Source organism: Candoia aspera, chromosome 3 (genome assembly GCF_035149785.1).
Source record: "Candoia aspera isolate rCanAsp1 chromosome 3, rCanAsp1.hap2, whole genome shotgun sequence".
In the NCBI taxonomy this organism is placed as follows: Eukaryota; Metazoa; Chordata; class Lepidosauria; order Squamata; family Boidae; genus Candoia; species Candoia aspera.
Window position 1 is genome coordinate 134,846,206 of NC_086155.1, and position 26,980 is coordinate 134,873,185.

General features: G+C 40.8%; 1 protein-coding gene across 1 annotated transcript in view; it reads left to right on the forward strand.

The window, feature by feature from the left end:
- PHLPP1 (PH domain and leucine rich repeat protein phosphatase 1) overlaps nucleotides 1-18,409 on the forward strand; it is a 167,909-nt gene extending 149,500 nt beyond the window's left edge. Inside the window, exons 14-17 of the mRNA XM_063298791.1 lie at nucleotides 1,396-1,500; nucleotides 10,136-10,330; nucleotides 12,871-13,099; nucleotides 16,082-18,409. Coding sequence (XP_063154861.1) covers nucleotides 1,396-1,500; nucleotides 10,136-10,330; nucleotides 12,871-13,099; nucleotides 16,082-17,206 — 1,654 coding nt within the window. The 3' untranslated portion in view covers nucleotides 17,207-18,409. The remainder of the gene's footprint in view (nucleotides 1-1,395; nucleotides 1,501-10,135; nucleotides 10,331-12,870; nucleotides 13,100-16,081) is intronic.
- Nucleotides 18,410-26,980: the final 8,571 nt, after the last annotated feature.

A 26,980-nucleotide genomic window follows, 5' to 3' on the forward strand; every position in this document is an offset into this window, starting at 1 on the left:
TTCTTAGGGAAGCTGATGGTGGCCCTGCTTGCTTTCTTTCAGTGGCCACACTGGTGATAGGAATGCATTATAGAACTTTGAAAGTGGCTCCTGGTTTCTTATCAGTAAGTGACAGAATTGCAACCTAATCAGGCTAAGTTATGCTAAGCTAAACTGTCTTTAGGGATACACACAAACAATAGTCCCTTCTCTTGCCCTTCCTCAGGTGTTTGCACTGAATGCTTCATTAACTTTTGGCATGCCCTTGCTAATGTTGCTTAGCTGAGTTATTTGCCTTCTTTGGGTAGCTTGTCATCAATCCTGAACTAAGTATTATTTATAAAAGCTCTTATATTAAACTATAAAGCAGCAGCAAATCTGCAATAGTCATCTATTTATATAAAATAAGTTAAAGTTACATGCCTTGTTTTACTCTCCTTTTTTATAAATATAGTTTATAAAAATAAGCATTGTTTCATTCAGCCTATTGCGCTCTATTTGTGTTGAGCACTAGCATTTGAATAGTTCAAGAGGTTTTTTTGTGGGGTGGCAGCTAAAATTCAGACAAGCGTGTGGGTGAAGTTTGCCACAGGAGTTCTGGATTACAATATAAAATGGGAAGTTGCTCATGGGGAAAAAGAAAATATGTAAGTGGGCCCAATATAAGCATGGTATATGTGTGTGAGTATATGAACATACGAGAGCCTGTTTGGTGTAGTGGTGAAGGCACCAGGCTAGAAACTGGGAGACTGTGAGTTCTAGTCCTGCTTTAGGCACAAAGCCAGCTGGATGAACTTGGGCCAGTCACTCTCAGCCCTGGGAAGGAGGCAGTAGCAACCCACTTCTGAAAAACTTTGCCAAGAAAACTGTAGGGATTTGTCCAGGCAGTCTCCAAGAATCGGACACGATCAAATGAATTTAAAAAAAGAATATATACAGCTACATAAATATACATATATATACACACACACATATACAACAATGACTTTGGATGAATACATGTTAAATACTTTCACTGAAAAATACATCCCAAGATTGGTGAAATGCTGGAACTAAATGCAATTATTCTAGAAAGTGTGGGAGGAAAAACCATTTTCATCTGTGCATAGCCATTTATTTTTTGTAATACCCTATTCAGGCAACTAATTAACTTACCTTATTATTAACATTTCTAATTTTCTTTTTTGTCATCCTTGACAACACATTTTTAGAAAACCAGAGTAAAGAATATAGTAACTATTAAATGATTGTTTTTCTTGCTGTATTCAGGGATGCATCATTGCTACATTGAATACATTCTTGCATAGCAATTTCAAATATAACATACATAAATGACACAAGATTAGCAATAGGCATGGAACTGCTTCCTTTTCTTTTGAAACATTGATACTTTAACATTTTTGTTTCTCTTTGTAGTAATATTCGTTGTTTTAAGATTGACCAGCCTTCTGCTGGAGATGCATCTGGAGCCCCAGCAGTGTGGAGCCATGGTTACACTGAAGCATCCGGAGTTAAGAACAAGTAAGTAAGCTGTTCAAATCACTTGCAAGGCTGTTTAGCTTGACTTTCCCCTTATCAGCATATTCACATGTGTGGGAGGGGGCACTCTGTGAGATTCAGCTTCACCATGATGTTGGGTATGTTACTGAGCAGCAAGATCGGAAAGGATGATAAATGTAATGCTCAACAATCTTTTCAGGCAGCAGGCACCATTGTAAAAACCCAGGGGTGCAAAGTAAACAAGCATACATGTTAAAATAAAAACATGCTTAATTAAAATATATATTTAATCTTATATTCTCACAAGGGGTGTGTGTGTGTCTGTGTCTATGTAAATGGGGAGGTCAATGGGAGCCATCTGGTGGCATCCCAAAGGCCATGCTGCTGTCCTGTTTCTTCTCTCCCTGTAAAGCACTCTCCCAAGCCCAGAGCTGTACTTTTAGGGCGGGCCATACAACATTTTTCAGAATAAAATGGTGTCCTGGACAAAGCCAAGACAAAAAGTGGATTGATTTGATATACATTCAGTTAAGCTTAATAATGACGTGAATATAATGGCTTTCCATGTAGTTATTCATTTTTTTTCCTGCTGTTAAATAAAAGCATAGAGTTCTGCAGCCACTTTCTGGGGGTGCTGGAGTGTTAGCTTGTGCATTCCTGTTAGAGGGAGGACCAGTTAAGCTGCTTTGAACTTGCTTACAACTTGGCACAGCTACCATTCCTCACATTCTTTGCTAGGGAGCTATTTTTAACCCAGCTGTGGCAAAACTGAGAAATTCCAGGCCTAACGACACCAGTGTCCCTTCTTTAAGGGTGCCCCTTTTCCTTTCTAAAAGCTGCATGGATTATTTATTCTTATCTATTACATTCCCTATGCTATGCAATGTTTCTGGCAGCTTTAACAGATAGGGTTTCCCCAGCATTGCACCATACTCAAATAAGTCATGTCAGGCCGCTTTTTTTTTTTTTTTTGCTACTAATCCAAATTAAAATATGGCAAGCCTTTGAAGATATATTGGTTTTGAAATGTACGGTGAATGACTGAGATGGGCTGAGCGGGGCTTACTGTCCCTCTCTGAACATTAAAGGGACTGGAGGAAGATCATTCCCTCGCTAAGTGCAGAGTAATGAATCCTTGCATGTTCCTGTGTTAACACAGATAAGGAGAGTGTGTTGGGCAGGGACAGGATACTTTTAAATAGGTGCTGTGAAATTTAACTCAGTGTTTGATATACAAAAGTGAAATATATGAAGCCATTCCTCATTTTCAGAATACAGTGGAATCCTTGAGTTCCAGTTCACTGCAATTATTGCTTTAAAAAAGCCTCAGATGCTTGCTTGCTTGCTTGCTTGCTATCTATCTATCTATCTATCTATCTATCTATCTATCTATCTATCTATCTATCTATTAAATTTCTCTGCCACTCATCTTGCGTACAATGACTCTGGGCGGTTTACAAATAATAAAAATGGCAAATCACTAAAACCGTTCCATATAAATACATAAAAATACAAGATATAAAATATAGGATATAAAATACAAAATTCAAGATGGGAAGCTGTTCACCTTGGCGCCCTCATGGGGCCAACCACCCCCATGAATAGCTGTCCCCCCTCTGATCCCAGGCCAGGTGTCATGAGTACTGATGGCAAGCAGGAGGGGGTCTCTATCCAGGGTGGAAAACGCATGCATAGTACTGAGGAATTAAGCAGCCATTCAAAGAGACACAGATCAGACCCGCCTTAACTTTTGGGGTTTATCTGTCTAGGTTTTTCCCACGCTTCTTCAGTTTGTTAGGATTCTGTTTTATGTAGCAGTAATAAACACTAGAGACCTACTCCTCGTCTCAGCGTGATTTCTGACTGTTAGGACACCAGGTGGCATAACCATGTTTTTACTCCCGAAAGACCAGGAGTGTGGGGGCCTGTCTTACCCCTGTTCCAAAAGGCAGGTGCTATGGCAGAGAAGGCCCTCTTCCTGGACCCTGCCAATTGTCAGTCCCTCATGGACAGGGTCCGTAACATGCCCTCTCTGCCTGACCGGGTGGGACGGGTTGATGTAATGGGGAAGAGGCGGTCCCTCAGGCAACCTGGCCCCATGCCATGTAGGACTTTAAAGGTGATAACCAACACCTGGAATTGGACCCGGAAGCAGACCAGCACCCAATGCAGCTTGCGCAGCAACAGTGTTATATGTGCCCTTCTAGGGGCTCCTAAGACTGCTTGTGCAACTGTAGCTTCTGGATACTCTTCAAGGGTAGCCCCATGTGGAGCGCATTGCAGTAGTCTATGTGGGAGATGACCAGGGCACGTGTGACTGTTCAGAGGGACTCCCGATCCAGGAAAGGGTGTAGCTGGTGCACAACATGGAGTTGTTTAAAGGCTCTCCTGGGCACGACTGCCACCTGCTCCTCGAGCAGGAGTTGTGAGTCCAGGAGAACCCCCAGGTTCCACACCGGGTCTGTCTGGGCAGTGCAGCCCCATCCAGAACCAAAGATGATAAATTCCTGAATACCTTGGAGCCCCCAACCCACAGCCACTCCATCTTGCCAGGGTTCAGCTGAAGCCTGTTGTTCCCCATCCAAACCCTTACAGCCTCCAGGCACCGCGAAACGGTGGCAACAGCATCGCTTATGTCACCGGGGATGGAGATGTATAATTGAGTATCATCAGCATATTGGTGATACCTCACCCCATGGTGGTGGATGATCTCACCCAGCAGTTTCATGTAGATGTTAAAAAGGAGCGGAGAGAGCACCGAACCCCACAGCACCCCACAAAGGAGGGGCCGAGGGCCAGATCTCTCATTCCCTATCAACACGGACTGGGAATGGCCCTGGAGGAAGGAGGTGAACCAGCACAAAACCGTGCCACCCACCCCCAATTCTCTGAGTCAACCCAAAAGGATACCATGGTCACTGGTATCGAAAGCTGCTGAGAGGTCAAGAAGAGCCAGGATGGATGCACTGCCCCCATCCTGCCCTCGCCAGAGATCATCCATAAGTGTGACCAAAGCTATTTCCATCCCATATCCGGGCCTGAAACCGGACTGAAAAGGGTCCAGATAATCTATTTCATCCAGGATCCTCTGGAGCTGCAATGTCACCACTTTCTCAACCACCTTCCCTAAAAAAGGGAGGTGGGAGACTAGACGAAAATTGTCCAGAATAGTGGGGTCCAGTGATGGTTTCTTGAGAAGGGGGCCCACCAGTGCCTCTTCAAAGGCTGCCAGAAATACCCCCTTCCCTAAAGATGAATTCACCATTGCCTGGACCCACCCACACCTCACCTCCTGAGCTGCCTTCAGCAGCCAGGAGGGACAGGGATCTAGTTGGCAAGTGGTGGCGTTTACAGACCCAAGAACCCTGTCCACTTCCTCGGGCCCAACAGGATCAAACTGTTCCAAGATAACCGGGCAAGTACGCTCTCCAGGCATCTCCCCGGACCCCGCCCCATACCTGGCATCCAAGTTGGAACGAATCCGAGCGATTTTATCCTCCAGATGCTGAGAAAACTCCTCAGCACGGCCCTGTAGGTGGGTTTCTAGATCCACCTTCCCTAAAAGAGATTGGGTGATCTTAAACAGGGCCGTCAGGTGGCATTCTGTGGATGCAATAAGAGCAGAGAAATGCTGATGTTTTGCCGCTCTTACTGCCACAAGGTAGGCCTTAACAGCGGCTCTAGCTTGTGTTTGGGCAAGCTTGGTCCTTTCTCCAACAGCGCTCTAGACATCTCTTGATCCTCTTCAGAACCCTCAGCTCCTCCATAAACCACAGAGAGTATCAGGCTCAATTGGACAAGGGAGGTTGCATAGGCGTGATCCTGTCCAAGGCCCTGGCCGCCTCCCTATTCCAGGCAACAGCCAGGGCCTCTGCTGGACCATGCAGCAGATCCTTGGGTATAACCCCCAGCTCCCTCTGAAACCCTGCCGGGTCCATCAGTCACCAGGGGTGATATCATATATCATTTCTATTTATAATACTCTATTTGGGGACTGGTACCCAATGCTACATTTGTGCTGCTTTGCTATAGTATGGAAATCCTCTTTAAAATCCACTATAGAAAAGGCTTGTTTCTATTGGGGTTCTCTCCTATCTGAATCTCCCAAAGTTGATGCAACATGTTATGTCTGTCTGTCTGTCTGTCTTTTTTTCTTTCATGATCTAACTGATCTGGGGGTAAGGAGTGTCATTTAATCTGAATGGCTATTAAATGGCAAATGAGGTTCTTTGTGTCCCAAAATACGTCCATACATGAGAAAACATACCTTAGAGGTAGTCCTCAACTTAAGACACAACTGGGACTGGAATTTCCATCATAAGTTGTTGCAGTTATAAGTCGAGTCACTATGTGACCAGACCCAATTTTACGACCATTTTTATGATGTCCATTAAGCGAATCACGGATCATTAAGCAAATTACTGTGGTCGTTAAGTGAATCGGCTTCCCCAATGAACATTTTTGCTGGAAAGTGGCAAAAATGTCACAAAATGTGATCACATGACCGTGGGATGCTGCAGTTGGTCATAAATGTGAGCCAGTTGCCAAGCACCTGAAATGCAATCATGTGACTGCAGGGGTGGTGGTGCGATGTTTTGTGACACTTAGAAGTGCTTTACAGGCCGTAAAGCACTCATTCCAAGGCTGTTGTAACTTCAGACTGTCGTTAAACGAACGGTCATAATTTGAAGACTACCTGTACTGAATTGCTGCTGCCAAAATGTTAGGTTTTGTTGAGAATTACATTGGATATTGGTTTGAAGAAAGTGTCCAGTTTAATTGAGCCTTGGAAGCATGTATTTCTGCTGCCCGCCCCCCCCCCCCAAAAAAACCACACACAGATATGGGAGTAAGGCTGCACCTCATGATCAGATATAGAGTTAATAAAAGCTATTACATTTTTGAGACAGCATCTCTTTTTCACCCCCTTTGAGGCTATGATTGATTAAATACAGTATTTATAAAACATTTACAAAAATCTTACAAAATATAGTGTCCCAAACACTGGCTCACATGAAAGGTGCCAAAATTGTGTCTAACATCATGACGTACAGTGCTTTTTTATGCACGTGCAGAAGACATAATGCTTACACGTGCAGAAGCAGCGGCCTTTGTCCAGATTGCTTTTGCCAAACAACAGACTTCTATCCTTTGTTTGAAGTGAGGTCCAAAATCACAGTTTGCCTGTTAATGTCTGAAGTCTGCTGAATTGAGGTCTTTAAAACTGACGGCTTACTAAATCAGTGTATTGGCTTAGATGAAAAGTGGAGGAAAAAAGAGCACCTCCCCTCAAAGTCTTACTTTTGGACAAGATCCAATTTATGATGGAAGAGTATTTATGTGACAGATGCATATTTGTGTTCATAACAGAAATGAAATCAAGAGAGATTTTCTTCCATCTATCCATCTCTTGGCTAAGGAGAAATCTTTCCACTATCTCTGCCCAGCCTAATATTTTTCCATTGATTCACATTATCTCTTAATGCAGTCCCGCCCCGCAAACAATTCCCATGCATACTGTTGAGGATAATAGGAATGAGGTTTTCTGAGGAGGCACCTGATAGAGGAAGGCTATATTTTAGGTTTTATTGTAAACCGCCCAGAGTGCCCCTTTCTTGGGGGAGATGGGCGGCAATAGAAGTTTGATAAATAAATAAATATCCCCATCTTTCACAGAGGCTAAATTTTGACATACACCTTACCTCCATGCAAAATTCAAGCACGCTATTATTTACATCACATTCTGATTTTAGTACGGTGATTTTGATTACTTTCTGCTTATCCAATCTGTGATAGTGAGATAATGGGCATAGAGAGAAGGAGACAGCATGCCTGCATGGCATATTCCTTGTTTTGGCCATCTTATCCATAAAAGCATCTATGGTAGAGTCAGTCTCAGCCAAGAGGATTAGCTGAGAAGTTGGTCTTCACTGCCTCAGAGTTATAGCTAAGTGATTTTGTTGCTCAACATGTATAAAATGTCCTTCCTAGTGAAGCTGATTAACTGTGGTCCGACCAGTATTATCTTGTTATCACAGTGCCAGTCAGAGAGCAATGCAAAAGACTACAAGCCAGATACAGGTATACTAGCACATCCCCACTCATGTTTTCTGGGCATTGGCACTGAAACATGCCATCTCTATTACTGGAAAGTACTTTGAACCTTGGTAGTAATGAATATGAAATATTGACAGTCTTTAAATTATACATATTCTCTCTCCATCTTATCCTTATAAATACCTGGGCATCAATAGAGGCTGTGTGACATTCGTTGCCTTGGTAGCAAGTTATTCTTGCTAAATGAAATTCACATGTTGTGTTAAGTCAGAATGTGGTTTGCTTGGTTTTTGGATTAGCTATCTCAGCCATTGAGATCTGTAAGCCATGGTTTATGGATTAGCATATGTGAACCCGGCCAGTTGTGTTTTATTCCATAAATCATGGTTAAGCAAATCATGCATTAGTGCCATGTGTGAATCAAGCCTATTTGCAGAATCCCACAGTCCAGGCATATCACTCCCCATGCTGATAGAAATATTTTCAGTTTCCTGATCAAAACTGTGATCAGGAAACCTGGGCTTTCCTCATGTGTCATGTCCCCTTTCTGTAAGGATCTCTTTTGATAGTTTCATCATTATGTTAATGGACCTGCTTATCCTCCAAAGAACTATTGTGAGACATTTTTCTCTGGTACGAAAGGAAAGCTAATGACATGAAGCAAACAAACCCAAATTAACAAGGATGAGTTTGAAAGTAAAATGATGCCCATACATACACACCCAGTGGTGTTAAGAGTGAATGCACTGTAAAAAATTTGGTAAAGCCATGTGGCTCGGATAAAAAGTTAATATTCTGTGTTCGTTTTTTTAAAAAAACTGAATTCTATGGCTTTTGTTCCTTATCAAATTGAGCATAATTATATCCTACAATGCATAATTCTGGGTTTGGTTGTCATCAGGAGTGGCAGTGAGTTAAACATTACACTCAGGCCTTAACCTCTGACAAGAATATGCAAGGATGAGAAACTTGCTATTTTTTCTTTTAAAGCAACAACTCCAAAGTTCTGAACTGAATTCTGCATTTGACCAACATGGAGGTTGGACTCACATGGACATCCCAGCATGATTTTGAGCTAGGCAATATTTCACTACCCCATGAGGATGTGAGGATAAAATGAGAAGGGTTTCCCCTTAAGTGCTGCCTCGAGTGCCTCAAGAAAAGGCAAAATACAAATATAATAATAAAGGATACAATTTAAAGAGGTTGTTATTGTTGCTGCATTTTTGCTAAGCAAATCAGAGATTCCTGGATTGGTGTTCGTTCTGAGGCAAGCTTTTGTAGCGGCAGCACCCCAAATGTGGAACAGTTCCTTTACATTTCATTTTAAAAATTAGTGTTTTAATTTTCAATTACTTTATTTATTTATAAATTATTTTATTCGTTTATTTATCATAAATATATAAATTTTAAAAGAAGACTAACAATGATATTGGCATCCTGAAGAAAGAAATACCCAAGGAGGTTAATATAGTTTCTATTCCTTTTTCTTTTTTCTTCTCTTTTTCCTTTTCTCCTTCCTGTTTTTTTGGGAGGGGTGACAGTATAATTTCTCTTAAACCTTGCTGAACTATTTCTAGTATGATGCTGGAAACTCAAGCTACTTACCAGTAGAATTGTAATCTGTTGAACATCTTAAAAAACAGCCAAAGTTATACTTGGTACTAGGGCTTTAAATTGGCCAGAAAGGCCAAAGCGTAGTCACAGTGAACAACAACAGCCTTTGTACACAGGTCTAGAGAATGAATGCCATTTAAGCTATAATGTTTTTTTGTCCCTCCATATATTGCTTTATATCAGGTAAGTCACTGAATGGAAAAATAACCGAGTTAACAAGTATAACTGTATCCAGTGGAGCACATCTAGGAAAAATGTGTCTTGTCCTTCATGATTGTAGTGCTTGCATAATTAAATCAGATGGTGGCTTTCTTTTTGTGTATTACATGTTCTTAATATTAACACACAATGCTTTTTTCTGTGTCATGCCAAAAGGAAATTAGTAGTGGTTCTGCAATGAACTACTGAACGGTGAAAAGGCCAATAGATTGATTTATTACATGTACTGTATAATTAGCTTGGTGAGAGAATAGGATATACTGTATACTGATTTTCTTCTACCATATAATTTTTTAGATGGATTTAGATTTTTCAGTGAAGTACAGATTTTTTTTATCTGTTCAATCATGTCCAATTCTTGGAGACTGCCTGGACAACTCCCTGCAGTTTTCTTGGCAAGGTTTTTCAGAAGTGGTTTGCTATTGCCTCCTTCCTAGGGCAGAAAGTGCCTGGCCCAAGATCACCCAGCTCGTTTTGTGCCTAAGGCAGGACTAGAACTCACGGTCTTCTGGTTTCTAGCCTGATGCCTTAACCACTACACCAAACTGGCTCTCTTGTTTCAGATTAAGACCCTTCTTTTCTTTTCCAAATGAACTGCAATCATTGTGAGAGCTACTTGTGTTAAGAGCTAGAAAATGTGGGAGTGAAACTGGATGGCACGGTGGTGGAGATGGCTTTGTAGGAAATTGCCCTGTCAATTACTATCATGCTAAGCTGGCTTTGATTGTTCCACAATTTTTTTTATTATTTTTTTTTTGGGCAGGCTGTGTGTGGCAGCTCTTTCTGCCAATAACTTTTGTGAGAACAGGGAGGCTCTCTATGGAGTCTTTGATGGGGACCGCAATGTGGAAATACCTTACCTTCTACAATGTACCATGAGTGATATCTTGGCAGAAGAGTTGCAGAAAACCAAGAATGAAGAGGAATATATGATCAACACTTTCATTGTAATGCAGAGGTTAGTTGTTAATGTGTACTGTATGATATTTGTAAGGATCAATAAGGATCAGTTTTCCAATCCTGAACGTGTCCCGCTGATTCCTTTTCTTCACTATTTTTGGCGTCACTTTTCAGTTGCTCCTCTTGAGAGTCTGATGTAGAATTGGCATTTTCACAGCTGGTCCTAAAGCTGTGCATAGCATCATGTGCATGCCGTGCATATTGAGACCCTGCTAGCCTCTGAGGCAATTTCACATGAGGCAAGAACTGACATTCTTAAACACCATGACAGCTACGAATGTTGAAAATGGCTTACTAGTGACTCAGACCATTGATACATAGCCTAGTATTGTCTCTCCTGACTGACTGCAGCTTTCAAGAACAGTCTTTTCCGGCTAATATATTATTCTTTTAGAGGGGATCCAGACTGAAACCTGGGACTTTCTACAGGTCTTCTGTCATTAGACAGAAAGAAAGTCTCCTCAAGAACGTTGCCTGTGTGACTGGATTAACCCTTTACCCTCTGCGAGACAGTTGAAATTAACACATTGTCCTGATTTTAGATCTTAGCTATTATACCTGCAATTGTTGGTGTTTGGAGAGGAATATTGGTGGCTTTAGCTTAAGGGTTTTGGAAAGGTGTTTCCTTACAACTTCTCCCGCATTACTGTTAAGAAAACTCTTAACAGAAAGAGCTTGAAAACTGGCTGCTTAGGAGATACACTCAGCATTTCCCATGTTTCAGTGGTGATAATAGATGACAGCTAAGAGATTTGATTGCCATTGCTAAACATTTCTGCTTATACTTCAGCAGAATTTGGGGGATTCTCCAGATCAGTTTCAGACAGTAAATCAGCACTGTGTTCCCCTTGAAATCATGTTTTTAAAGTTGGCCCTTGGCTATAACTGGGGAAGGTTAATAATATAGTAAGCTCCCTTTATTTTGCCAGTGCTTAATTCCAAAAGTGAACTGGACAGAAGGTAGTGACCATTTTGCCAGAAACAACAATGGCTTCATTGCTAGACTACTGCGATTTCTATCTGCTGTTTTGTATGCACAGAAATGACTTGGCTCTGGTGCTTTTCATAGACAAGTTCAAATGCTATTTGTCACAGCCCACTTCTTCCATTAAGTTTCCTAAAGTCTCATATGAACACCTTTTAAACTATTATAAAACTAAAAAGCATACATTTCTTCTTGTATGCCTTCCTTTAAAAAGAGAAAAGGCTTGTCTCTATATAAATATATTGAATGTGATTAATTTTATTTATTTCAACATAGCGCTTTAGCAGCTTGTTCAACTATTACCCCAGGCTGAATAATCAAAAGCACATTGTTTAAATTATAGCCGGAAATGGCTTTTGGAAGAAGATAGATGGATTTTTATGCATTATTTATATAGGCTTGACAATTCTGAGATGACCCGGAAACAGCCAATTTTGGAGAAATGTACAACTGAGAGGATGTAATTAATATGTGAGTTCAGACTTGATTGGGATATCATGCCAGTTTTCTGTGATCCCGTGCAGTCATGTTTATCACATCCAATTGCTTTGAAAAGGGAATGCAAAACTAGAATGCCTTTCTTATTTTTCTTTTCTAATAGCTTGCCTACCCAGAAATGTTTTGGAGGAGGGGTGTGCAAAATATCCAAAATGTGGACTGTTTCAAACTTGGAACACTCATTTCAAGTGTGAAGTTGAGCCATTTCAAGCCTGAAACCCTTCCAGAATGATTGAAGCAGCTGTTCTGCACTCAAACAGTATTTCAGATTTCAAAACTATTTCAATTCAGAACATTTTGTGCACCCCTGTTCTTGAGCTATTGGAATGTGAGGCCTTCTCTTTTTCTGAGGGGAACCTGGACATTTGCTCTGAGTTCTGCCTAAGGAATCTTGGAAGATACCTGGTATTGAATTGGCCCGTTTGTTTATGTAGCCCAGTGTCATCTCTATTCTGTGATCCTCCAAGCTGGAGGGCACCAGAATGGCTTTGGCTCTCTGGCAGTTCTGACGGAAGGCTTCCGATTTCTTACTAATGCATTCATTTAACTGGAGAGGTCAGGAAACCAGTCAAGGAGTCACACAAACTGCACTTGAGGGCTTTACTAATAAACTGTAAAAAGTCTCCTTCAGCTAAAGCTTCAACTCCTAGTGATTTAATGGACATATTGGCAAAAATATTTCCCCCTTCTGGAATTCTTTTTAAAAACTTTCCAGTTGAGCCTACAGCCCTAGTATGTCTTGGTGGTCTCCCATCCAGTTACTAACAAGGTCCAACACCGCTGAGCTTTTGAAAACCAGCCAAGGTCAACTACTGCTACCATCTGGCTGGGCACTAAACTATGACCTGTTCTAAATTTTCTGTCAAAATTTCATCAGCAGCTCTAATAGAGTGCATCAGATTTGAGCTGTAGCTATCTAATTGCTTTCTGTGTATAAATTCCTCACTTTTTCTGCTGAACCTTGAAAATCAGTGTCTGGGTTGACCTTGATTTTATATGCATGATTGTTGCTTTTCCCTATTTAACCTCTTACTGTTGTTTTCTTGAAATTCCAGGAAGCTTGGGACTGCTGGGCAGAAACTTGGAGGCTCTGCTGTCCTTTGCCACATCAAACATGACCCATTAGATCCAGGCGGATGCTTCACATTAACCTCAGCAAATGTGGGGAAGTGCCAGTCCGTTCTCTGCAGGAACGGGAAGCCTCTGCCTTTGTCTCGGTCTTATATGATGAGCTGTGAGGAAGAGCTAAGGAGGATCAAGCAGCACAAGGCCATTATTACAGAAGTAAGACATCAGCTTGTCAGGCCCAGCAAAGGAAGGAGGGATGAGGGGAATAAACTGCAGGTGGTTCATTGCAAATCTCTTTCAGAACCCTGCAGATAAAACAGAATTTCCTTCTGTCATCTTGCCCACGTTCCAAACTTTAGTCGAAAGAGAATTGTTAAAAATGCAAGTATGTAGGTATATATGTATTATTTTGATTTATAAGGCCACCTCAACTCAAAACTGACTCTGGGCAGCATATACTGAAAAGCAATATAACACCTTAAAAACGGACAAAATTGAACTGAAGAGAAACCTGATGTAATACATCACAGCCCCCCCACCTCCCAAAATACACATCAAGTGGGTTTACCATCAAACTATCCCAGAGTTTGGGGAGAAGCCAAGTTTTTGAAGATTGCTGGAAGGCTCTCCTAAGAGAACTAGAAAGCGGAGTTTCCTAAAATGCTGTCACAGCAGGAAATGCAGTGCCCATAATACTAATATCAAAGGTCTCCCTGCTCAAACCAAAAGTAATTTCTTCAGTTTGCACATCTCCACAGTTCATCACGTTTTTAAAATTAAAGCATGTAAACATATCAAATATAAGGCATTTCCTTCAGTTTTACTTTCCTCTCCCCCCATTCCCACCTCCTTTTTCATGTTTGATCCAGTCTTAAACTAATACATGATGTTAAAAATTCCCTGATTTGATTTTCATTAGGCTTGAAGCCTAACCAAGCCAGAGCTTGGGAACCTGAATACCACTTGTAATTTTTTAAAAACAACGTTTTCCCTTTTTGATATTAATCTTTTTCCCTGTGGGGAAATAACATATCTAAAGAAGTGTAATTGGGGCATGTGAAAACACTTTTTCTGCAGAGCAACTTCCTGAAAACAAACAGGAATCCAGGCACAATTCATTTCCTCTTACAACCTACATGACTGAAGTAAATCTGCATTTTCCAAGCCTAGAAACCTAAGTTTGGTGTGGTAGGGTTGTAGAAAAGAAAGCCACAACTAGTAATTTTTCCTTCTTTTAATACGACGCAGTGTACATGCCACATGTCCATGTATGGTATGTTCAGAGTTTTTTGGGGCAGATTATCGGTTGCCATTAGTGTCCTTAATTCCCTGCTCAGGTAAACTGTCTGCGGCCTCATTTCATGCACCTGCTATCGCTGCCTTTTTCTCACTGGCTACGGTTCTGTGAAAAAAATACTTGCCCACTTTTAGGTTTTCTGGATTTTTGCATCTCTTCGCCCCTGAATGTTATCAGGGCTTCATGTGCATCCTACTAACATACAAAGGGAGTCAGAATAAAGAAATCACTCTGTGGTATTTATGTCATTAATGATGTCTTCCAACATGCAGGGTGCCAGAGTCAAAAAGTAATTGTACACACATGCACACACCCCGTTGAAATCAGTCAGGCTAAAGGGATAACTAGGGCCAGTTATGTGAGTACTTCAGTAAACAGTAAGAGCTGATTTGCTCTTTGACTTACTTCATTACAATGAAGTTCTCACTATGTAGATTCCAGAGACATGTCGTGCCCCGCTCAAAAGACATTTCTGAAGATTTCCTTTTACAACAACATCTATAAGCCCAAAGTCCCTCCTTGGGGGGAGATGGGCAATGATAAAATTGGATGGATGGATGGACGGATGGATGGATAAGGCTCTGGGCTGCACTGATCCATAGTTAGTGTCTTACTTGTGAAATGGAGATGATTTAGGGCAATAGTGAATCTTCCCAAAAGTGGCTATCCTGAAACAATCATTCCAAGATCACAGCATAAAATTGCCCAGGAAGTCACAGAGAACTCCAGAACAACATTCAGGGATCTGCTTGCTTCTCTGGCCGTGGCTAAAGTGGGTGTTCATGATTCCAGCATTAGAAAAGTAGCAGGCAAAATGTGAAAGAAGCAAGATGAATGCCATGGCTCTCTCAGAGAACACTGATGCTCATTGCTAGTTTGCCAATAAACACTTGGATGATTATCCAGACCTGTTGGAATATTTTATAGAAAAGACAAAAATGGAACTTTAGGGGTTAAACGAGTGGTTTTATGTTTCACAGAAACCAAGTATTCTGATTGATCGATCGATCTTCCCCCTCGGTCTCAACACACTCTAGGTGGTATATATCAGTAGGACTCACAAGAAGCTGTGATAATATTCAGTGACAAAGAGATGCAAAAATTCAAAAAAATCCAAAAGTGGCAAATAATTTTTCACAGAATTGTAGTCATTAAACTGGTCAGTTGGCCAATTGTGGATTGCTGTTTTCCCACAAACCTACTGGCAGCAGGTAACAAGTAGAAGTGTATGATACATTTCAAAATCAAAATGTTTTAAGCTCAGAAAAGGCCTTGTTCGTGCTCAGAACATTTCCAGAAGAATTGAACATCAGAACACTTTTGGTGAAGTTGGAACAATCCATGTAGAAGCAACTGTTTTGAGCTAAAAACAGGGCATTTCAAGTTCAGAACGTTTTGAATTTGAAAGGTTTTGCATACTCCAGACGTCAAAGATCTGCAGAGAGATTGGTAGGAGGAAAAGCATTATAGTTTTAACCTGCCCAATGTCAAGTCACTCTGCGGATCTGATACTTTTCTGCTGCTATAGCAATAGGAATTCAGCATCATGTCTCAAAATGGCAGGAAGGGACAATATGATAAGGTTCCCTCCCCCTTTTAACTACTTCTAATAAAAATCACTTCCTGTGCTAGATTAAAATTTATGTTCCATTTTGCAGTCAACAGAGCCCCTCCCACTTTTTAAAAAAATTACTGGACACCCAAGAAATTGCAAGTTTTATCTCTCTCTTGGATGAGTTGTAAGTGGGCCAGAACGATGACCCAAACTAACCAGAGGCACCAACAGCTTGGATTGATTCTTGAATCCAGCTCTCTACTTGAACCCTATCCCTCCTCTCCCCCAGGTAAGAGCTGTTTATTGTAAACATTTAGCAGTTACCTTATTTTTTCCTTCATTCTAGGATGGCAAAGTGAATGGCGTAACAGACTCGACCAGGATTTTGGGATACACCTTCCTTCACCCAAGTGTTGTTCCACGCCCCCATGTGCAGTCTATTACTTTGACTCCTCAGGATGAATTCTTCATTCTGGGCAGCAAAGGCTTGTGGGATAGTCTCTCCATTGACGAAGCTGTGGAAGCTGTCAGGAATGTGCCCGATGCCCTGGGAGCTGCCAAGAAGCTTTGCACGTTGGCTCAGAGTTATGGCTGCAATGATAGCCTCAGTGCTGTGGTGGTTCAACTCAATGTAACTGAGGATAGCTTCTGCTGTTGTGAGCTAAACGGGGTCCCTCCTCCCAGCCCAGGCAGCTTCCCCCAGTCTGTCAATGTAGTAATTAAAGATAAGCCTTCTGATGCTTTGGGGATGCCTTCTTCTAGCAGTGGCATGGCGTCTGAGATCAGCAGCGAGATCTCCACTTCCGAAATGAGTAGCGAGGTTGGATCCACGGCCTCTGATGAGCCACCTCAGGTAACCATGAATGAAAACAGCCCTGCTTACCCTAATGAACAGCGCTGTATGCTCCACCCAGTTTGCCTCTCCAACTCTTTCCAAAGGCAGCTATCCAGCGCCACGTTTTCCAGCGCCTTTTCAGACAATGGCCTTGATAGTGATGATGAGGAACCAATTGAAGGTGTCTTTTCTAATGGCAGCAGAGTAGAAGTGGAAGTGGACATCCACTGTGGTCGGGCAAAGGAGAAGCAGTTATTGCTGCAGGCACCTGTGGAAATCAGCGATGAAGGCATTGTCATCAGTGCGAATGAAGAAGAGACATGCCTCCTTCGAAAGGCTGACTCTTCCGCCACTGGCACCATTGGGCGCCGCCGAGGCAATGGTTCAGTGGCTCCTCAGGAGAGGAGCCACAATCTAATTGAAGTAGCAGCTGATGCGCCACTCAGGAAAACGGGGGGCTATTTTGCCGCTCCAGCTCAGCCAGATCCAGATGATCAGTTCATCATCCCACCAGAGCTTGAGGAGGAGGTGAAGGAGATAATGAAGCAACATCATGAGCAGCAGCAACAGCAACAGCAGCAGCAGCGTCAGTATCAGATGGACCAGCTGCCAGATTATTATGACACACCACTATGACGGAGCTTTGTGAAACAAGCTAACAAGACATTAAGAGCTGGAAGCTCCTTAGGTTTGTATTACACTAATGGGGTGGGGAAGAAAGAAAGCTTTTGTCCTACTTTCTCTTCCAGATCCTTCCCTTTAACTGAAAAGTGCAGCTGCTGCTTGTTTGTTAGCTGTAATGATCACCAACTTTTTTTTTCTTTTCTAGTGATGCTTCACTGGTTAGAAATTAATCTAGTTTAACTCTTCCCCTTCCTTAACATATCAGATGTGTAAAAAGTGGAGAAAAATTAAAATACAAAAGGTTTAATATATTGCAAAGAAAACTGATGACGACATTGATGTAATATTTTTTAAAATTATTCTTTTTTTTTTTTTTCCTTGTCTGTTTGAAAAACTGGGCAGTATTGCCAGTGCTAAATGATTAAGTAATATTGTAATACTGTATTTCTTTGAGAGAAAAAAAAAGGCTTTTTTGGTCTTGAAAATGGATAGACATTTGTAGAATTATGGGGACTAACTCCTAGGAGTTGCTTTTACTCTTTCAGGTGACTTTAAGTCACTGAGATTCACTAATTTTCTCTGAGAGAACAGCTGATTGGGAAATTCCTGTAAATAACTCAGTGTTGTATAGTGATGCTTCATATGTTTTGTAGACTTGGCAGGAGGGCACAACCTAGTAAACTGACATTATGCCCCCCACCTATTTCCATTTACACCCCAGGAGCTTTCGCATGTGTGTCAAAGCTATCACTGATGTGACCAGACCGGGAGGGTAGGAAAATCCTATCAACGCATTGCCCGCTCAGCGGGTGAGGTGATGAAATGTGTGGGGCCCTGGTGACCTACTGTGTCTGTACCACCATGTCTAGTTGCCATTTGATGCCCAAGTCCAGGGGGGGACTGTGTTCACATGTGAAGTTGCCCACAAGTGATAGAATCTTTGGATGCTGATCCATATAAATTAGCAGGAGATTGCTACAAGCTGTGTAGAATTCAGTGGGTATTGGGCTACAGGTCCTTGTGTTAATTTTTTCAGTCTTCACCATTAACTTTTTTGGCACATTTCTGTGTGTTCCTCCCTGCTGCCACAACCAGCATGATTGTATAGAGTTCATTTACTGTAGATCATTTACATACCAAGAGTTATATTAAAGAAGAATGCACAAATGAACCTGTCATAATTTTTGTTATAATAAATATAAAAATTTACAAATATTTGCAGCCTTCTGTTATGTTTATGCAAACACACATATGCATGTATATCCTCTACAGGCTTGATAGTGAAATGTTCAGATTCTCACATTTTTTATCACAATAGCTGTTGATAAACTAAACTAACATTGCCCTGTCCTCCATATTAAAGAATTTCCATATTGGAATGCAGGAAAGATGCTCTGTCTAATTTCAAGAGGATGTGTGAAAGTAGTATTTTGCTATCAAGAAGAAATTGTGGAAATCACCATGTTGCCAATGCACTGTAGTGGTGGAAATACCAAACTAGACGGTGGAAGATATGTGTTCAAATCGTCGCTGAGCCGTGAAGCTCACTAAAGAATCTTGGGTCAGTTGGTAGCATTCATCCTTTGTTAACATACACAAGTTCCAGTGGGAAGTAAATAGGTCAGGAGCCTTGAGCTTCTTGGAGGAAAAGCTGGATATAAACAAAGTATGTGGAAAGAATATTTAGTTGCATGGGGAGGATTGAATGAAAGTGTGGACTTTTTTCAAATTTGTGCTCAACATCCAGTTTTACTTTGTTCCTAACTATACACGAGACATAATGGGACAAGCCTGAAACTCTGGAGTGGGTGGGGAGGGATCAAGACCTTTTGTAAAAGACAGAAAGTGATACCAGTTTTCCAGTTTCTCGAGTTAAGTGGTCAGTGGGAAATGAACCTAGCTAGCTATCAGAAAAAAAACAATTCTAGTTTTTTGAGGAATACTAGTTTGGCTTGCTTCTCAGTGGAGAATTCTTGAGAAGTTATTTCCCTGATCCTGGAATTTTAATTTCATTCTTCGTATATTCAGAACCCCTAACTGGGAACCCACACTCGAATTTCATGTCATTGTACCTTATTTGTCCCCAAGCATTGTGATTTCTTTTTGACTTTGTTATTACTATTAGTATACAGAAGGTAAGTAAAAAAACAACATAAAAACAAATAAAAACAAAAAAATAAATTATATAGAAAGAATTATATAGAATGCATACATAATAGAGTACAATACATAAAACATGCATACAAAAATAACTTGGTTTGTAAACAACCACATAGATACTAGCCCATTTTCATCAATATGAAGTGATTTCATAGGTAGAAATTAATTATATCTCATCAATCAAATGTTCTAAATCAGGTACAGGTGGTCCTTGTTTAACAATCACCAAACTTGCAACTCTGCTGAACAAGTGGTAGTTATAACCAGTCCTTGAAGTTCCAGCTATCACAGTGCCCCCGTGGTTACATGATCACAATTTGTAACCTTTCACACCAGCTTACCACAAGCAAAGTCATTGGGGAAGCTAGCAGGAAGTCAGAAGTTGTGATCATGTAAGGTCCTCACTAAACAGTAACCAGGGACTGTTGGAACTGCTGTTGCTAAGTGGTGCAGTCACGTGACGTGCTTTACGACCGCATAGCTTAGCTATGGAAATTCTGGTCCCAATTATAATGAAGTGAGGACTACCTATATTGTAGAATCTTTCCATTGTATATCCATAAGTTTCAAATTTTAGTATATCGTTAAATATCACATTGATTTCTTTAAACCTTATTTTTCTTCCAAGCACTATATTAATAAACATTTGAAACCAAAATAGAACAACCGCTTCTGGGGAAGGTATGGCAAAATGAAGACAGCTCTGCGAAAGCAGAGCTGACGGTAGTAAAGAGCAGAGAACTGGTGAGTAGACTGGTTCCTTGGAACCTCTCTGGACAAGGAAAGGACAGGAGATTGCCCACATGTGCTCTGGACGACTGCTTCCTGTGAGGAGACCGCAGGACAGCAGCTTTCCATGGGTTTGAGCAATGTGATTAGTCATCTTGCTCGCAACCATGACAGACTCTTAAAGGATACTAAGTTCACAAACCTCACTTTCTAATCACTTGGAAATTGCTCATTAACTACTTCTAAACTATTAGAGACCTTTGTAATGACAAGTTTGTAAATGCCAGGTGAGTGTGAATGAAAGAAATTTTAATTATAAGCTTAAGTATTTCAAGGATCTGAAATAAACAGCAAAAAGCTAAATAAGATTTTGATCTTAGAAAGTTACATACAGACTAAGGGTCCAGATAAAATTGGAATATTGAAACTTTTACAATACTCTAGCTGCCCAGAGTCGTCATGTATGAGATGGGCAGCAGAGAAATTTCATAATAAATAAGATTTTGGAATTAATTATAAAGAACGAACTCTTTCTCCTAGGCAATAGATCCTGTTTTGGTTTTTACAAAACAGATAAATAATTTAATGATTTCAAAAACTGGACAGGGGATTAAATATTTTAAGTAGAGGAAAGATATACAGGCCTGCAAGATGGTTATGACAATAAAAATTCTAAAGGAGATTTTTGAAGCGTGGAATCAGAAAATAGCCACAGTATCAACTATGTCAGTAATGATGTCTGTTTCTATGGATAGACTATGTCCAAAAGATATGTCCTGAAGAAATGTCAGATGTAGAACAAATTTTATCTGACAAGATAGAGGTATCAAAAGTGGATTTACAACTGACAAGCCCAGAGAATGATTTAGAAAAGGATATTCACTGGATCTACAAAAGAAACTGGCTGTTTTACAATTTAAAAGGGAAATACAAATGACCAACCAAACCTGGATAATGTTTTCCTACTGGATTTATAAAAGATGCTTGTTAAAGCCTTGAAGAACTCTGTATGATGGGACAAAGAAGAAATGAAGAGAAATCAAATCCTATGACAAAATTTGAATGAACTAAAGATCAAGACTGTTCGAAGTAAAAGGAAGGAATATAAAGTTGGTTTGTTTGATCAAGGTTAAAATAATATAGGTTGTTACTTCTGGCTAACCTTTTTGGACTTTCTGCAGACACCAGGACTGAAAAGATGATGCTTTATGGATTTGTTTATAGATAAGCGATGGGATATGGGATGACGAGATAAATGTTTGTAACTAGAGAAGGTGAGAAGTTACTGAATTTGTTTATACTTGTATTGAAGGTTGGAAGTAACTTCTTTATATATTCCTTTTCTCTTTATTATATTACTTCCTCTTTTTCTTTTCTTTTCCCTTGCAGTTTTTACTCCTCTCTGTTCTCTTTTCTTTCTTTTAGTTTGTATTAGATTTTACTATTATAATCAAAATTCTTAATAAAAATTGCACACACACATACATACGTAAAGAAACCAAAATAGAACACCATATGGCAAGTCCAAAATTTATGTCTGTTCCCTCCACCGTATATATTATACTTCCGTCCAACCCTCTAAGATGTCCAAAACAATCAGAAAAGAGCCTTTGTAAAACATACATACTTAAGGTTTTTTTTAAAACTCAGCCCATTGATTCATTCAAGCACAATATTAAAATGTCAATTCAAAATATATAAAAATTACCAATATCTTCATCATGCTCTTAAGTTTCATGTAGAAGTTTTGGAGTCATCCAAAACTATTTCCAATAATAATTTAGGAGCTTAGGATCCCAATCCAAATTATATGATTAAAAGATACTTTAATTGTAAATACTGCTATTTAGCAGATTTAGACAATCCGAATAATTCTTGCAGCACCAGATTTATTTTTGAAACACTGATTAACTGTGAGCTGATACCATGATTTCCACATGTACTCCCACAAAAGCCACTGAACCATTGCCTTGGCAGCACCCAATGGTGCCAGTGGCAGAAGAGTCAGCCTTTTGAAGGAGGTACATCTCTTCATTTGCACTGATGGCAATGCCTTCATCGCTGATTTCCACAGGTGTCTGCAGCAGTAACTGCTGCTCCTTTGCCCAACCACAAGTAATCCAGATTATTGGGGCGGCCATCTAATTTACTTCTATTTCAATGTATGTGAAGGTGAATGGTCCCCTGCACAAGCACCGAGCCATATCTGACCCTTTGGGGGGATGCTGCTTTCGCGACGTTTTCTTGGCAGACTATAGAGTGGGGTGGTTTGCCGTTGCCTTCCCCAGTCATTGCCTTCTCCAGCAAGCTGGGTACTCATTTTACCGACCTTGGAAGGATGGAAGGCTGAGTCGACTGGAGCCAGCTACCCAAGAATCCAGCTTCCGCTGGGATCGAACTCAGGTTGCGGGGAGAGTTTCAGTTGCCATACTGCTGCCTACCACTCTGCCACACGAGGCTCCATTTCAGTATGTATGTACTGTATGTATGTATGTATGTATGTATGTTGCAAATGCCTGCAACATCTTCCAGTTCAGAAATGAAAGCTTGTTGTTCAACTGGTAGGCAGTTGACTTTTACAAAGCCTCCAGATGCACCCTTTGTTGATGTACTGCTGAACTGATTCACCAGGTTCAGAATCCAGAAAGTTCTGCCTCTACATCCCCTCAAATAAGCAAGTCCCTTCAAAGATGGAGATAGGTAATCTCATCAAGAGGATAGCCTTGGATACTGAATTGTGGATACTGAATTGTAAAGTGGACCAATACTTCTGTCAACGATGTGGTAACTGAAAAAAGTACAAATAAGTCCTTGAGCATGTCTTTTATCTTGGAGGAAAAAACGGTTAGGCTTTTACTGTCATAATCTCTAGGCATCTAATGCATCAAATGTATTTAAATCATTAATAGGATTGTTATATGACCTAGAATGGTCAACTGTACTTCATAATCCATCTGGCAAAAACTTTGACATTTGAAGAATTGCCAGCCCTGTCTTGTTCTGTAAGAACCAGACAGATTTCTGTTAGAATGTTTATTGTGTGTTCCCTGCAAAAGCTGTGTCAGTGCTTCTTGATGATAAGCTTAAACCTCATACCGCTTTCCTCTTTGTTGCCATCTAAATATATGTAGTGTTAAATGTAGCAGTTACCATGCAGGAGCAGGGCTTATTTCCAACCGTAATACAAGGCTTCTTGACCTGAGGTCCATGGAATCCCTGGAAAGATTTCAGGGGGTTCATGGGCTTGGACGGGAAAATAAAATCCAACTTTATTTTAACTAACCTCTAATCAAAGCTTAGCTTTTCATTTAATAATGAATGGAAGCAAAAAAATGTATGGCCAGTAGACCCCAAAAATGCTTGTTAACTTCAATAAATTTCACTATCTAAAATTATTACAGGTAATCCTCATTTAACATCCACTCATTCAGTGATCATTCAAAGTTAAAATGGCACTGAAGAAGGGGCACTTACAACGGATACTCGTAGTTGCGGCTGTTGCAGCATCCCTGTGGTCATGTGATCACAATTAGGGCACTCTGTGACCAGCTCACAATTACATCACAGCATCCCGCAGTCACATGATCACCATTTGCAACCTTCACTGCCAGCTTCCCACAAGCAAAGTCAATGGGGAAGTCGGCAGGAGATCACAAATGGCAATCATGTGACTGCAGGATGCTGAGATGGCGTGAGATTTGCCTAACTACGGCAACTGGGACTGCTAGAGTTGCCATCACAAGTTGTCATGGTGACATGACATTGCACCTTATGTTTGCATTGCTTAGCAATGGAGTCCGCAGTCCCAATTACCATCGGTAAGCGAGGACTACCTGTATACCCTAAAAAAGCAAAATTAGAATACATTTGGTTGTGGGCCACATATTTTTCTCCAAAAGCATGTAATTGTTGATGGTCAACACAGGTTGCATTTCAAAGGTTCTCTTGTACCTAAATATCCATACAAGTCAATCCTATGATTTTAGAGGTGTTGAATTGTGCGTGCTATCCCTGAAGTCTTTTTCTCTTCTCTGCCTCCTTCTCAGACCCGATACAACTGAGAAGGGGTCTATAGCACAAAAAGGTTAAAAAACTCTGCTCAAAAATAGCAGCACTCAGGGACACCTGACCAGGAGAAAGGGGGCTTAGAATGGAGGACTACTGCCTCTTCCTGCTTGCAGACCTACTGGGGGATTTTCTTTCTCAAATGTTTTTCTCAACAGCCCTGGTCAGCTCTGGCCCATTTTGAATCTTTTTTGCTGGCTTTGCCTCCATCACCAAAACTGGACCCATTTTTTGAAGAGTTGTCCTGGTGGACAGATAGAGGCCAAGCCCCTTTATATAATTTCATTCTAGCATTCTGTTGGGTTGGATAGAATACAAAGGGAGGAAGAGAACTGAGGAAAGAAGGGAAGAGACAAGGGGAAAAAATGAGAAGATGAAAAAAAATATGCGGAAGACTGGGAGAAGAGTGAGCAGGGCGGTGGAGAACAACAGAGAGTGAAATCCATGTAGGACTTAAAGGGTTATGCTTCAACAATGCCAAGAAGGGAAGAAGAAATTTTGAAATATTGTAGAAGTGCTGAGATTTTCTAGGGAATTTTAATCCAATCATGTTACATACTGCATGGAAACTATTCACCCACAGAAAAGCAAAAATTAAGGTAAGTCTATGTTCGTTTTTCTTTTTTTGCCATGACAATGTGCTAAACAGAATCAGTTTAATCTAGGAATGAGTCACTACAGATCTGCTTCTCTTTGCGTGACAAGGGAACAGGAATGTCAAACACTTCACAGAACTCCATAGCTTGTGGTCTTGTAATAGCAGGTAGGGTTTTATTTTAGACTGACAATATCTTTACCCAAAGTGACAGATGAACTCCCCTGGGGCTTCATATGGATGATGAAGAGAATTGGAGAGGACTGAGCCCTGAACCACTCCACCGTGGAATGCTCCCTTTCACTAAAAACAGTTCCAACTGCCCACCGGAAGGTTGGGACTTTTAAAACAGCGTCCACCACCCTTGGAGGCAGCTCAGAAGGATACAGATGGATGGTTTCAAATGCTTTTGAGGAAGAAAGCAGGATAATGAAGGGACCACTCCCCCCATGTAAGTCCTTCCACAAGTCATCCACGAAGAGTGACCAGTATGATCTCCATCCCGTGCTAAGGACTGAGCCCAGAGTGGATGGGAATCCATTTCTATCAAGAGCGCTCTGTAATTGCCTCCCCAATACCTTCTGGAGAACCTTCTCCCATAAAGGAAAGGTTGGAGAGAGGAAGATTGCTGCCTCTTTTAAGTCAAGTGGTATCACTCCCTCTGAGTCACGTTTTTAAGGCAATATTCTCATTTGGGTTATCAAGACACACTGTATGTCTAAAGCAGTGTTTCTCAACCTTGGCAACTTTAAGATGTGTGGACTTCAACTCCCAGAATTCCCCAGACAGCATTAAACCTCCCCATTTCAGGTTTAAACAGATGTTGCAACCCTATAAGTAGCATTCTGAGCTGAAAATAAGGCAATTCTAGCTCAGAAGACTAATTCTGAATTCAAAATGGGGCTGTTCCAAGCTCAAAAGACCTCCTGTATGAGGGGACCAATGTTGGAACAGTTCCATTAAAGTTGGAACTATCATTTTTGAGCCCGAAACTTTTCAAAGTTGAAATGTTTGCACAGTAATAAACTCTGCCATGCCAAACATGAAGTATGATCATTCAGTTGAACTGCAATGTCCCCAGCTGGAAGTGGAATGGACGATCAAGTGCAATGAGATCTTCAAAATAATAGTTCAGCAACATATGTAGGGTCTTGGGTGCTGACTCCTGATACAGCTTCTGTCTCAAATACAAGCAAATAGTTTCTACTGCAATCATTTTTTTTTTACTTTGAGGCAATTGCCTAAACAAGTCCCTGTAGTTTTCTTGGCGAGATTTTCAGACATGATTTCCCATTGCCTTCCTCCTAGGACTGATAAGGAGTGATTGGCCCAAGGTCACCCAGGTGGCTTTGTGCCTAAGATGGAACTAGAACTCAATTCTCCCTAGCCTGGTTCTTTCACCATGAGACCATACTGGTTCTCATTGCAATCATCAATAAAATAATAAAATACAGCAGTTACAACAGATAAATATTAACATGGAGATAACTTACAGTAAGATGAACTGCCACCCACATTATGTTGAACTTAGTGCTTTCTATTAGCTTTATGCTAGCTTAGTTTCTTGTTACTAGTGATTGAATCATGCATGCTATTCCTAAGAATTTTGCTATGACAAGCTTTGTTTTAGGGTGTTTGTCTGACAGTTAAGTGGTCTACGTAGAACTCACCTAGCTGCCTGGAAACAGCTAGGGAAGAGAAGCTGGAGAACATTACAGAAGACTCTCTATAAGCCACAGTAAAGCAGAATGTGAACCAAAGTCTCAAAAGCTCCCACAAAATGAGGGCAGGTTCATTTTGCACACACAATTTTTCTCAATCTATCCTTGAGAACTGCCAATGGCATAACAAAAAATTGTATTAGCCTAAAAGCCCTGCAGTTTTATGAACCTGTAATCAAAGGAATCGTTCCATACCTGTAAACATTCTTCTAAATTTGATTTGGGATTCCAAATTCAGAATCTTTTGTTCAGTGAACAATAATTATATGGGCCTCTCACTTCACCGTAGCCTGAAACATAAAACTGAAGTATTTGAAGCATGCCCTTTACCCAATGCTGTGTTTCTCGGTACTCCAGGGCCAGGTTTGCGAAGCACATAATCTTGGTTCTTTCAAATGTGACATGTAGTGCATGATCCTTACAGAAGCAGGACAAAGCTTTCATTGTGCTCCTTAGACCTACAGGAGTCTCTGATTATAAGAATAAGCTACAATGTTGCTGTAGGTTTCTGGGGTA